Source organism: Hemisphaericaspora subhashii (genome assembly GCF_019202705.1).
Source record: "Hemisphaericaspora subhashii strain CBS 10753 chromosome Unknown scaffold80, whole genome shotgun sequence".
Lineage (NCBI taxonomy): Eukaryota > Fungi > Ascomycota > Pichiomycetes > Serinales > Debaryomycetaceae > Hemisphaericaspora > Hemisphaericaspora subhashii.
The window spans coordinates 126565-140313 of NW_026057216.1; the positions used below are offsets into that span (position 1 = coordinate 126565).

Sequence of the window (13749 nt, forward strand, 5' to 3'; positions counted from 1 at the left end):
AGTACGGTCACTCAGTCAATTATTGTAGAGTTTGCATTGCATAGATTTTTTAAAGGGTTTATTTATAAAAATATGTGATTAAAAATCATTTAGTTCTTTATTGTTGTATATTTTTTTGTCTATAGTGAATCAAAAACAGGTTTAAACGATTTCATGTTTCAAAAAATTTAACTTTTATAAATCACTCGTAGCAATTTCTTTTACAACTGGCACGATGTTGTATTACATTCTACAAGTTCCAACATCGGGGGATCTGGTTGGCGCCGGAGCCGTTGGTGGATTCGTTTGAAGTTTCCTCTTTATCGCATCAGTTCACTCGCTCTCCTCCATCTCGCCTCCCATATCGCTACCACGCGGTCTTGAGGTTACAGTGAGCAAAAAAAAAGAATTTAAATTTAGAACCGATTTCTTTTTCCATTATCAAATTAACACAGCCAATTCCAGGGAAGACAAAAAGAGACAACAGTGAAAAGATGTCAGTTAATTATACTCCACATGCAGTAGATGTACCGATAACTGATATGGATGATGCCGAAGATGACATAATATTTCAAGAACAAACAAGAAGCGCTAATGGTAACACTGGGGATGACTTCTTACTGAGTCTAGATTATGAAGATCAAATGAATTCACAACAAGATAATAGACCATTCCAGAAACTAAGATCTTTCTTCTTTAGAGATAGTCATCGTAGTAACCAATATGAAATGCTCCAGCGTGATAGAAATGCCGATAGCTTTGAAATCACTGATGAAGAAGTAACACCCAACGAATCAGATGAAGCAATTGAACCACCCATTAATGCCCGAGATTATCGTATTAAGTTATTAGAGAAGCAAATCAGAAACAGAACAATACTAGGAGTGTTTCTTATTCTTGGAGTTGCAATATTTACATTATTAGCATTCAAGAATGATTCATACGCAGATTTATTCCGATCCCGTAATAAACAGATCTTATCAAATTCAACTCATAATTTCTACCCAACAACCATAGTCGTCTCCCTTGACGGTTTCCACCCTCACTACATCAATTCAGAAGACACACCTACCCTACACAACCTCATGGTACACGAATATGGTGCACCATATATGACACCCAGTTTCCCCTCGCTGACATTTCCCAACCACTGGACCCTCGTCACGGGGCTCTATCCTTCCGAACACGGTATAGTAGGCAATACCTTCTTTGACCCTAAGCTCAACAAACCATTCGTCAACACTAATCCCAAATTCGGGGCTCTAGATCCTGAATTCTGGCAAGGAGGTGATCCAATCTGGAAGACTGCCAGTAATCAGGGTGTGAAGCCAGCCGTACATATGTGGCCCGGATCGGAAGTACCCACAATTGGTCCAAAGGATGATTTTGATAGATATAATGGGTCGGAACTCTTATCTTCCAAAATCGATAGAGTTATGGGGTGGATAGATCGGGATATTGATACGAGACCGGAATTGATCTTGACATATGTGCCTACAATTGATCAATTTGGACATAAATATGGAATTCTGGGACTGAATTTGACTGGAGCATTGACGTATGTTGATAATTTTGTTGATTTGATGCAGAAAGAAATCCTGGCTAGGAATTTAGCTCATATTGTGAATTTGATAATTGTGAGTGATCATGGAATGGCACCTACTTCAAATGAGAGATTGTTGTATCTTGATGATTTGATTGATTTGAATAGGATTGAACATATTGATGGATGGCCGTTGTTTGGATTAAGACCAAAAGAGACTGAATCGGTGGATGGAATATATAAGGAAATAAATGATAAACTAGCCACGTTAGATCCAAAGCTTGCATCTAACTATCACTTGTATAAAGTGGAGGACCTCCCCAAAGAATGGCAATTTGGTGGTAAACTCAACGCCCATATGTATAATTATCGACTTGCTCCAATTTGGCTTATCCCGGATGTAGGATATTCCGTAACCACACACAAACAAATGAAAGACAATGGTGGAGATTATAAGCCAAAGGGTGTGCATGGATACAACAATACACACCTATTAATGAGAGCTCTCTTTTTAGGAACTGGTCCATATTTCAAACAGAGATTAGACAAAGGTGGAAAAGTATTACCATTCGCAAATACAGAAGTATATAACATAATCTGCGAATCATTGAATATTTCCCCATCTCCAAACAATGGTAGTCATACGGGTTCAATAATGAAACAAACATTACCCTCGTCTTGGGAAGATGGACTCATATTCCCCGATTTGGATTATCACGTTGAACATATCGTGAAAAGTAATGCTACATATGATCTACTCTGGAGAAAAAACCACGATCAAATAGAACAACCTGCCGCAAATACGAATAACGATCCTTTGAAATCGATGATAGAGGAAGAATCGACAATTAGTTCTTTAACCACGGCGGCATTGCCCAAACCAACGGATTTCGAAACTCATACGGAAGTGAAAACTCCCGCCCCAACTCCAGCACCTATTTCAGTAACAACTGCTACGGCTACAGCTACGACCACTACGAAAGTACATGAGAATTTTGGCGAAATTGTAGAAGACGTGTTGCATGGGGTTCAAGATGGAATAGAGGAGTTGGGAAATGTGATCCAAGATGGATGGAATAATTTATTTGGAGGTGGAAGTTAGAAGGAAGGATTTGATATATGTACATAGTTTATTGATTTTTTTTTCTATATGCATAAATAAATAATTAGGAAGCTATTTATTTGATCAATCTGATAAACCACCAAAATTTGGTTGTGGAATTGGAGAAATTACAAATGGAGAATGAGCATTGCGTGTGGGTGTAGCCGGAACCGAAACTTGTTGTTCGATCTCTATAGAATTTCGAGTTGAAGGACTAGGTATTGACACACTTCCTACTGGTGATCGATCTTGGATTGGTACGTCACTTGAATCTTGGCATAGTTTGACAATTTCTTGTTTGGACATGGACGAGAATGCTGAAGATCTGGTAATTAGGTTCCAATGTAATTTAATCAAATCAATTATTTTGATTAGGAATACTGTTTCATTGGAATATGATAAATCTCGCCAAATTTTTAATAGCATAGAAACATTGGCATCAGATTTTTGATCCACTAAGAATGATTCTTTAAAATTGTCAAACATCTTAAATAACTTATTTAATGTGATTACTTTCAATTCAGATAATTCATATAAATTAGCCAATGTGAGTAAACCTGAATAATCAACAATTGTAAATTCCTTTTCTATAAATTCTATGTCAAACTCAACACTTCCGACGTAAAAATAGTAAATTAGGCCCTTTATCCAATGAACTGGTTCTGGAATAAACATCTTGTTTTCTATCGTTTCATTCATACCCACTGAAATGACCCTTTGGAAATGGGGCCATCTTGCTAAAAGTATCATCTTATGGACTGGTATAGATTTAAAATTAGTTCCTTTTGAAATTTCATTCCCGGTATATTGATACTTATGGCGATCATCTTCATTGCTTAAGGCAATAATCTCAAAGTCGGTATATTCGTGTTGTAGCAACATTCTTCTGAAATCATTAGCTAGTCCACCGTTACCTAACGCTAACTTCCTTGCTAGTACTTGTTCATAGGATGGGATTCCAAAATCAGATAGATCAATTTCCAAAAGGTATTCTAATTTATTGGCAATAATTTCATCGTCATCAATTCTGGATGTATTTTGGAATGAATCCAATTCCGTTGTTGAGAATTCTGACCCTTGAGTCACTGGTCTTTCTTGTTTCCCAAACAAATACAACTTCCCTTCTTGATTGACACATGCACATCTCCATGTAAGGACACCAATATCTTGCTGATGCAGTCTTTTGAAATATTCACGTAAATTATGAGGATTAAACAATGTCTGAGAATCAAAGTCATCTAGATTCAAGTATGAAATATCAACCCCACTACTGGTACTATTCCAAGTGGGTAAGCAAACCATGAGGCATAATGCTGGATTAATCCCAGAATTGATATAAATTCTATCACGATCAGATATATCGAGACTGCCTCCGCCAAGTTCATCTTCTTGATTCCGTAGATCTATGTAATCTAATCTTGGGAAGATGCTTATTTCTCCAATAGTCTTGGTTTTGAATGAATAATAGATAACTGATTTAACATGATTCATATCCTTATCAATCCCTCCAAATAGAAATATTCTATCATTATAGATCATCATTGTATGATCAAATCTTGAGACAAATTGAACAGGACCAGTCCAAACTCCCAGTGCCAAGTCATAACAGTAAAGATCATCCAATGGTTTGGATTTCATCATTCCTCCACTTATATATAACTTAGATCCATCTTGACTAAGACAACATGCATGTCTTGATCTTGGTGTGGGAGCGTTCTCAAGTGCGAAATCTGGGGGACCAATCCATTTTCTATCAAAGACATTATAAATCATCATAAGATTATCTCTTCGGAAATTCTGGGATGTTGAAGCAGTTATCGAGGTGGGTCTACCTGTTGCGGTTGTGGCATTCCCTCTTAGATTTCTCTCTATTCCAAGCTCATCATCAGAAGGTATTTCATCTTCAAAGGGAAGTCCACCAAATACAAGAATATTTCCATTGCCAATATATATTGCCAGATGACCTTCTCGATAGAGACCTGAGCATTTGTCATCAATCTCCCATTTCATAGTCTCGACATTAAGCAAGTAGACATTACTGTCAAGTGCATCTGAATCATCGAATCCTCCATAAAGAAATACATATGGAGTACCCTTGCAGGGAACGATGGTTGATTTGACGTTGAATGCAGGAATAGACCCAGTGAGACTATTTATATGTAAGCTTGGTGGGTTTTGATTTGTTGTTGTAAATTCCATTTGGATATCTCTTCTATTGATTTGATCTTAAGGTTGTTGGATGTGTAAAGAGAAGAAGATGAGTTATGATTCAATTCTACTGATAAGGGGGGAGAATAATTTTTTTTTCACTTTGTGTGTGGGGGGATCGCAGTGGGGAGTGTTCAGTCCAAACAAAAAATGAGATGAGATAAAACTACATTGAAATGCTCTGCAATACAAACAGCCAATTGGGGGGACGATTCTACCCTATGTATAGGGTACTCACGAGAGACTACAAGAATTTGAAAAAGCGGGAAATTAGAACATTCACTTCTAGACGACTACTTAAGCTACCAATTTTCAAATGGATCTTTATCAGTTTCACTGATGACAATTTCAGCAGAATCGCCAAGCTCTTCCTGTAATTGTTGCTTCATGACTTTTAAAAATGCCCTTTCAGTATTGGAATGATTACAACAGATCACAGACGATCCAGATTCTTTAAAATATAAAGCTTCATGATGTGATAATTCACCCGTATAATATAAATCTGCTCTTACTCCTTTAAAAACCCCACCTCCAGATCCAGCACAAACTGCAATCGTTTTAATTGCTTGATCAGAACTGGATTGGACAACTTGAACATATTTCAATCCAAGACTAGCTTTCGCATTCTTCACAAGCTCCGCTAATGTCTTAGATTCACCTAATGTCACCAACCTTCCCATTCCGCATTCGGATTCATTTGCATCTTGTTCAATTGGAAGGGATGATTCTACTTTTGCTCCATTAGTTATTCCTTCTACGAGAAAATCATTCACTCCTCCTCGAGCGCTGTCTACTGCCGTATGTGGGGAATACACACTAATGTTATTCTGAATCAATTTGATTAAAGAACGTTGTTGAGGGTCAACGGTTGTGATTGATTTTAAACCTCTGAAAATAAATGGATGATATGCCATTATTACATTTGCCTTTTTCGAAACAGCTTCGTCAGCAACTGATTGAGTTAAATCTATAGTTAAAAGGACCTTAATTGGTGTTGTTGATACTTCGGAACTGTCTTCATAACTTGCATCGAGTAATAATCCTGTATTATCCCATGTCTTGTCAGCTAGTGATATCGGATAAAATTTTTGAACTGATAGAGTATCTGTTAGTACTTTCTACTCTTTTCATATTATCAATTGAGTTCTACATACTTGCATTGACCACTCTCTTGACTGAATTTCTCGACATATTAGGTTGATGATGTTGTTTAAATGAAAGAATAAGTTGATTTAAAGTTATGAAAATTGGATTTCCCAAAATTTTCACTAAGAAATTCAAAAACTTTGGAATTCCGGTGTGATCACGTGATCAACTTGGGTTGCAAAATCAGTATTCTTGGTCAATTAGAGAGCACCAGAATTTATCCTGGGTGAGTGAAATGTCCCTGAGATGATAAATACTGATTGTTTCAAAGGAAAGAAACAGATATTAATGATTACTTCTAAAGCCGGCTTAAGTTGTAACAAGATTTTGCTATCAGTTTTGACCGTCAAAAACGAGGTTTCGGTCCAAAAATTGCAAAATTACATACAAATACACAGAACCTAAATTATGATATTATATCCAAGCTTAACTTAATTAGACATTCTCGCAATCCTTTTGATATCGATTACTTTCGGATTTCATTACAAATACAATAAATACAAAGCTATAAAAATTGAATCACGTGACTTGAAACAGAAGTTAAGACCCAATTCAAAAAAAAACCGGAAAGGAATTTGCCTCCTTAGCTTAGTGGTAGAGCGTTGCACTTGTAATGCAAAGGTCGCTAGTTCAATTCTGGCAGGAGGCAAATATTTTTTTGCAACCATTTTTGACACCTTTACATCACACCATCATCAAATAATCCCTTCAAATACCCTAAAGTATTATTAATATCTATAAAATTAAATAAATAAACTATTGAAAAGAAGCTGGATAACTTTTTTTGGTGGAGTTCTATAATCAAAAGTCAAAACTTATAAATAATGATCATTCAAATATTGCACTTCACGACAAACACATTCCCAATTCCACTTTTTGATTCCTTTATTCTGTTCCAAGACTCCTAGATACGATTCATAAAGATATAAATCATGAAATAATTTCAAATTTGGTTGTACGATAATATTAAATCTTAATACTCTTAGGGCCATATATGCTTGAATCAACGAAAGTCGGAATTGTTTCATTAGACTTGCAATCATGATAGAAGCCGATCTAGACACACCAATCTTGCAATGGATTAATGTTCTTGCTTGGGATTGATAATTGTTTTTATTGGGTCCAAGTAGGATTTTTTCCTGGATGAAAACAGGGGCATCAATTAGTAGAGGTAAGATTGAATCCTTACCGTCGTCGTTGAAATTATGAATATAGATTAATGATTTGAGTTTGGAAATACGTTTTGGTAGTTTGAATCCACTTAAATCTACCTCATATATCTTGGATCTATTTTCATTAAAGGTATATATTGGTTTGATCTTATGTTTGGAATGGGATCCTTCATAGTCAAAACTAGCTTGTTTTTCAAGTGACAGCCACCAATCTGGAAGTACACCTATTGATATTACATGAGTGATATTCAAAGTTTCAAGAATGGTTTTTGAACTTGCATGATTATGGGACCCAAGGTAAACATTATCAAATACCCTAGTTGGGAAATTGTTATCTTCATTAACGGAAAACCAATCATATTTGTTAGTCTTTCTTAAGTACTGTTTGTTTGCTTCCATAAAGTCCAATGCTTCCTGAGGAATTATCGTAGAAAACTCGGGTATGGAATACCGCACCAAATAATCAATCAAGAATTCAAAGTAATGGAGGAAAGACATGTCGGACTTGAAGAAATATAGCTTGGCTGGGGATAATGAAAGTTCTATAACTGCTTCTTCCAAAGATTTTTTAAGTACCACTTGTGCTACTGCAATTGCCAACACCGAAGATCCAGTGAACCCATCATAAGAAAAGATAAATACTTTATGCAGTCTACTAATCTTTTCTATCAATTTTAATACATTCAAAATAACCATCACAGATTCATCTGATAAGAATAGAGGATTGAATCTTCCTGAGCTTGGGAATTCCAAATAGTAAGTGTTCTCATTATTCTCCAACAAAAAATCATTCCAAATAGTGCTGACTGTTTTGACACTTGGAAGGTCTGCATCCAACAGGCAGTTAATTATCAATTTAAATTCATGTGAGGTGGTGGGTATATTATTGAAGTCGTGGATATTTCCTATACATATCTTATTATCCAATATCCATTTTCTTGAATTCAATCTCCATACTAAATTTTGTTCATATTGGAGAAATTTGCAGGGAAAGGAATCACGATTTGGAGAATATGCTGGAGCAGCGTCTCCTAGTATCTCATCGATTAAGGGGTTGTCGTATATTTGCTCTTCATCTCCATCGTCGTCAAAATAGTATTTGTCCAATTTGCCCCACCAATTGTCATTGATCTCTATTGAGTAGATGAATTTATCTTTGGATACAATCTTTTCAAGTATATCAGTTAGGTCTGCATTTGGTTTGCAAGAATAATTATATACGAAAAAATGGGATAAGGGTGCCATAAGTCGTATCTGGTCTCTAAAGTTTCTGCAATTTAATTCACCTTCAAATTGGGGTGTTATATTAAAATCTAGTTTGTCACACTTCCCTCGAGTGAAGGACAAAAATCTCTCCATATTGACAGTATTCAACAACTCAGGGACATCAGTAATACCATCATTCTTTATGAACATAATATTATTCGAGACAATCTTCCGTAGCTTTTCTTTATAAGACGCGACATCAGAATAATCGATAAAGTAGTTGCACTGTTGGAAATTGTCTAGTCCGAGAAGATAAGGAAACACCTGAGAAGAATACCCAAAATTAAATTCATTTTGTAAATGATAATAATAATACAATAACTCTTCCAAATGTTCCATAGTATCTATAATGAAAAGGTTGGTATTTTTATGGTTTAATTTTAGATTGAACGTCTCAAACCATTTTTGGTTATAACTATTAAATTCTTCTTCTGGTGCCCAACCACAATCCCCTGCTTCACAAGGAAAATTATCAGAAGAACGCGTCGTGGACAATTTTACGGGGTATAATTCTTGGTCAGAACCTATATTTGGGGAAGGAATGTCCTTAACATATTCTGAAGTCACGACAGAAGGTTTTGAAATGGTTGAACTCGAGGAAACGATGACATCATCCTTGGGACTAGTCAAGGTAGTATTTATATATGGTTGTGATAATGTGGGATAAGCTGATAAGCAAGATCTGGGGATGATTATGTCGTCCTTAAAAATATGTGAACTGGGATGTCGCAAATGACTCGAAGGATTCTGTTGCGTTTGGCAGGAAAACATTTGAGTAATTTGGGATATGAAAAGTCAATTTTGTTGGCGGGAAAATCTTATTTGTTCTTATATGTTTTAAGTATCAATTTTATATTTCAAAAGCGGATGATATGGTATGACACGAAGAAGAAGAAGGAGGTTTCATTTAGGTTTTAAGGTAATTTGTTAAATAAGGAATGCTTATTTAATTTAAATAATTTTTTATTTTTTTCTTATCTTTTTATTTTATTTTATTTTATTTTTTTATTTTTTTATTTTTTATTTTTATTTAAAATGTTTTCGATTATTGTTGCAGCCAATTTTATTTTATACGAAGTCTAGAACTTTTTAAGGAAATTAAAATTGATTACTCAAAGATGCACAATCAAAACCTTACGGTTATTTTATACAGGTGATATGGATAGGAGATATAAAATGAACATTCGATATTTATATTGAATAAAAAATTAAATTATAACCTTTTAACTTTGTACTTTTGTTTTCATAACCAAGAAAATTCGAAAAATTGTAACCTGGCGCTTGAAATTTTTCATCACGAAAAGTTTAAAATAAAAAATTGTTTTTATTTTGCAAGTCTCGGGGGAATTTCAAAAGAACAATTCAAGTAGGAGTACAGGATTTCAGTCAAAACTTAGTCCCCTCCACTTTGTTTGGCTTATGAATTAGTCGATGCCTCGGTCGTGATGACCAACAGTCAATCGTTGGTTGTTGAGTGTAAGTAAAACCACGTGAATTAGATGTTGAAACCAGCCAAACAAAAAAAATAATAATAATAGTCGCATTAAGCGAAGTTACGTTGCAGCACATTCTAATACCTTCTGCGTTACAATGACAAAGTCCGGGGGCGGCTGACTTTGGTTGAAGAGAAGGAAACCTAAAAATAAGTCACTGCGATATAAAACCTTAACCCATTCAAAAAAAGGCATATGCAAATGGGGGTGCATATTTACATTCGTTCTAATCTCCTCTTATTCCCTTTTTGATAGTCATTCTTTAAATCGCGCAAATTACACATCATACGATCAGTTCTTGATTTAGGGACAAGGCTCTTTAAAGCTTCTTTTTTTGATTTACGTACGCCTTGACATCAAGGGTTTGATACGTTTATAAATACCTTAACTTAGAAACTTATTCTTACGCCTTGACCCCTTGCTCCTACCTAAATTGTGACCAACTATGGCTTAGATATTAAAATTTATGTTATTGGCAATTGTTCTTGCGATCCTTATTTTATCCTCCACCCAGGGACGATGTACAAATTCAAAAGTTCTGGGGGGTGTCGCATAGATCACAAAATCATACCCAAACTGGATTAAAAATATCCTAAACAGTTGGCTATATAATATTAAACGAGATTCTTTAAGAGCTGATACCTTTTGATTGACATGGCTGAATAGAAAGGTCCCCGAGTTCGTGACATGTGAATTAAGGGGGTTGATTGTTCCAAATTTGGAACTGCATATATTGAACTCTTTGATTTTGACCTAACTAAGAAAGAACGAACATGGAAGTAGAACGCGAAAATTTTTTCTTGTTGAGACTTCAAAGTATCACTTTTCTTAACTGATACTGGATCCCAAAGTTGAGTTATATTATATATGATCTGAGAAAGCCTTTTAACAATACAAGGGTTACAATTTCTAAATAGATCTGTGATCGATATTAAATTTCATCTTTAGTATCTAAGCCAGCATCTACAGTAGTAACGAAACAACACGGACGCGTCAGAGGCAAACTTCTTTTTCAGATACTCGTACATTAGAAGTTGAATCATCGTCCTCGAATAGTTTCTGATTGATTTTGATTTAGTATTTGGCGGTATTTTGCTTTATTGAGGGACATAGACAAGGACTGGGCAGATGGAGCCAGATACAGAAGCCCTTACAGATTCTTTAGAAAGATATTCTCAGGCGAGAATGCGGACGGAATGGATGATTCTGCTACTCCCACTGAATTGGAAGAACGTATTATAGACAGTGCCATCACTCTATTAACAAAATCTGTTATTGACGTTTATTCCGAGAGATTTAGAGAATTGGGCAAGTTAAATATGGAAACTTGTTTGAGGTGGCACAAAGTATTCGATGAGTTATTTTCAGACTTGCAAGGATTCGAAGGGTTTATAAAAGACGATAGTTTTCATAAAGATTTCTCAATCAGAGAAGGAGATACTGTATTTAAGGGTAAATTCGCATACGACTATGCTGTGCGTGTCAGAGGACAAATCTATATGCGAGTTTTATCATACGTCGATTGGGAAATCTATAGAAACTTGTCGGAGGTCTATAAAAGTGTCATAAAGCTTATTCAATGCAATCATGCAATTATTGACACTCTCTATGACTATAACAGAAGGGTACGCCGCATGCTCAGTGGTCGCTATAAGCCTGAAGAATTGTTCAAGATGAAGAACGATATGGAAAATGATAATAACATTCAAGATATTATGCCATTCTTGAAAAGCTTGGATTTGGGTCTATATATGGGATTTGCTAATTTAGCCTATGCTAGTAAGAATCTACATTTGTTTCACTGGGCGACTAGAATTAAATTCATTCATTATACTCTTAAGAAAGAAGTAGTCACAATTGAGGATATTTGGTACAGGGTGGAAGAGGCGCCTACTTATAAAGCATATACCATAAAGTCCCTTAAGGCAAAGAAATACAAGCGTTCTGCAAATAGAAATAAATAAGAACCTTCCATATTCAATTGCAATAAAATATTGTAGAGATCCACCATACTTTATGAGACTAAAGCAGCAAACACGAAAATTGCTGCGAAAAAAAAAATATGTTTGTGTTCAGCTTAATTCATCAACGATTGCAAAAATTCTTTAGGCTTAATACAATAGTAATGTCAACTCACAACTATGAATTTCATAGTATCTATTTTATTACTTTCAAGCAATACAATTCTACCTATCTCAGCAAGTAACTATTCCTTAATTGTCAATTCTACCGATCCTTCACAAAGTCCATCACCATTTCACATCCTCGACACTTGCATCAATGAAGAACCACCAATCAAAGATGACACTATGACTGGCCTTGATTATTCCACTGGGGATGAAACAGAATATTCAGGTCAAGATTCCAATATTGAATTGGAGGACTATAGTTCCGATGACAATGATGACGACGAACATGACGAATATATAAACAGATATGAATATGAAGGATATTCAGATGAAGATGATATAGTTTTTGATCCTCCAAGATCACAATCAGACACACTGGGCTCTGACGAAGACGATGATAGCAAAAGATATGCAGGAGGAGGTGGAGGCAATTATCGTGAACAAGAGGATGGTAGTGGGTCCAGTAGTAGTGGGGAGGAGTCAGATAATGAGAAAAAGACTGATTCATTTTATGATGTTATATTTGGCTACTTTCGTCAAAATCCAACAACCGGAGAGCCTAGTCATACTTTGGGAAACTACTCCATGGGATTCAACAAATCCACCAGTGATCACATTACTACAAAGTCTAATGATTTTAACAATTTATCCAACGATTCTGAATACAATGTAGAAGAATTTGAAGATTTCGATTATTCCAGTGGTGAAGAGCAAGGTAATGCGAGGACAAGAAAGGGAATGGAACAAGCTAATTTTCCAATTTATGGTTTAAATAGCACAGAGAATCAAAATGTTACCAACATGGCTGGCTTCTTGGGAAATTTTTCCATTAGTTTTTCAAGTACTCTCTCAAAGACAGCTTCCGTTCTCGAGATCACATCACAAGCCTCAATTGAAAAGAAGAACAAGTTCAAGTATAATTTTGAGAATGATGGCCATTTTAGAATTGGAGCTCCTAAAAAAAGTACATCGAAGTCCAGTACTACTGAAGTGAAGTCGTTAGTTCGTTCTCTGGAGATTTCAAGCACCTCAACAACTGCTACAAGTGCAGACACAAGTGAAACTTATGAATCCAAAAGTTCTACTACCACCTTTCCAACCGAGGATATTCTGAAATCAGCAAGCTCATTGATTCTGTCGTCAAGCACCCAGGAGTCCACGTCATCGAATATACCACAAAAGACCAAGAAGAAACTGAAAAATGTTACATTAAAGAAAACAACAGTCACAGTAATTTCTACAAGCTACGCAACCTCAATTACTTCCATTATACAACCTTTAACTTCAGAGCTAGAGAAAGAGATAGACAGTGACACTGAAGATGAACAACCTGTGCCACCACAAGAAGCACCATCAACGACTGAAGAACAAACTTTGATTGAAACAACTGAAAACACAACCAAATCGCAATCCTTTATACCCATGTCAACAAGAACTATAGTTCCAAATTCAAAAATATTTTCAAAAGGAATGACCAATACATTAAAGACCGTGGATATAGGTTTATTAATCACCAGACAAATCGACTCACAGAAAACCAGTGAACCCGGTGATCAAACCGCAACACAAGGATTTCAACTTACGAATATATTTACAGGGGTGATATTGCCTGATCGACAATTTGTATTTCGATCTTTGACTAGTTTGGTTCAGACTTCTTTGGTATTGACTTTTTTAGTTGTTGTAACTCTAGTGGTAATATTAGTTTAGA

The 13749-nt window shown here is 35.6% G+C and overlaps 6 protein-coding genes across 6 annotated transcripts; 3 read left to right on the forward strand and 3 right to left on the reverse strand. All coding sequences in view use genetic code 12, as the record gives it.

Moving 5' to 3' along the window:
• Positions 1–473: 473 nt before the first annotated feature.
• J8A68_001403 (nucleotide diphosphatase/phosphodiesterase) lies at positions 474–2624 on the forward strand (the record flags this gene model as incomplete). Its single annotated transcript, XM_049405054.1, has 1 exon — positions 474–2624. The coding sequence occupies one exon, from the start codon at positions 474–476 to the stop codon at positions 2622–2624; it is 2151 nt and encodes a 716-aa protein (XP_049265326.1).
• An 84-nt stretch (positions 2625–2708) lies between these two features.
• J8A68_001404 (uncharacterized protein) lies at positions 2709–4823 on the reverse strand (the record flags this gene model as incomplete). The annotated part of the gene is made up of 1 exon (XM_049405055.1): positions 2709–4823. One exon carries the CDS (start codon positions 4821–4823, stop codon positions 2709–2711), a length of 2115 nt encoding a protein of 704 aa, XP_049265327.1.
• A 311-nt stretch (positions 4824–5134) lies between these two features.
• On the reverse strand, positions 5135–6023 carry NIF3 (Nif3p; the record flags this gene model as incomplete). The annotated part of the gene is made up of 2 exons (XM_049405056.1): positions 5135–5925; positions 5987–6023. The coding sequence occupies 2 exons, from the start codon at positions 6021–6023 to the stop codon at positions 5135–5137; spliced, it is 828 nt and encodes a 275-aa protein (XP_049265328.1).
• Positions 6024–6793: 770 nt separating this feature from the next.
• Positions 6794–9187, reverse strand: PPS1 (Pps1p; the record flags this gene model as incomplete). The annotated part of the gene is made up of 1 exon (XM_049405057.1): positions 6794–9187. One exon carries the CDS (start codon positions 9185–9187, stop codon positions 6794–6796), a length of 2394 nt encoding a protein of 797 aa, XP_049265329.1.
• A 1918-nt stretch (positions 9188–11105) lies between these two features.
• J8A68_001407 (uncharacterized protein) lies at positions 11106–11873 on the forward strand (the record flags this gene model as incomplete). The annotated part of the gene is made up of 1 exon (XM_049405059.1): positions 11106–11873. One exon carries the CDS (start codon positions 11106–11108, stop codon positions 11871–11873), a length of 768 nt encoding a protein of 255 aa, XP_049265330.1.
• Positions 11874–12050: 177 nt separating this feature from the next.
• PGA49 (Pga49p) lies at positions 12051–13748 on the forward strand (the record flags this gene model as incomplete). Its single annotated transcript, XM_049405060.1, has 1 exon — positions 12051–13748. The coding sequence occupies one exon, from the start codon at positions 12051–12053 to the stop codon at positions 13746–13748; it is 1698 nt and encodes a 565-aa protein (XP_049265331.1).
• Between the last annotated feature and the right edge of the window lies 1 nt (position 13749).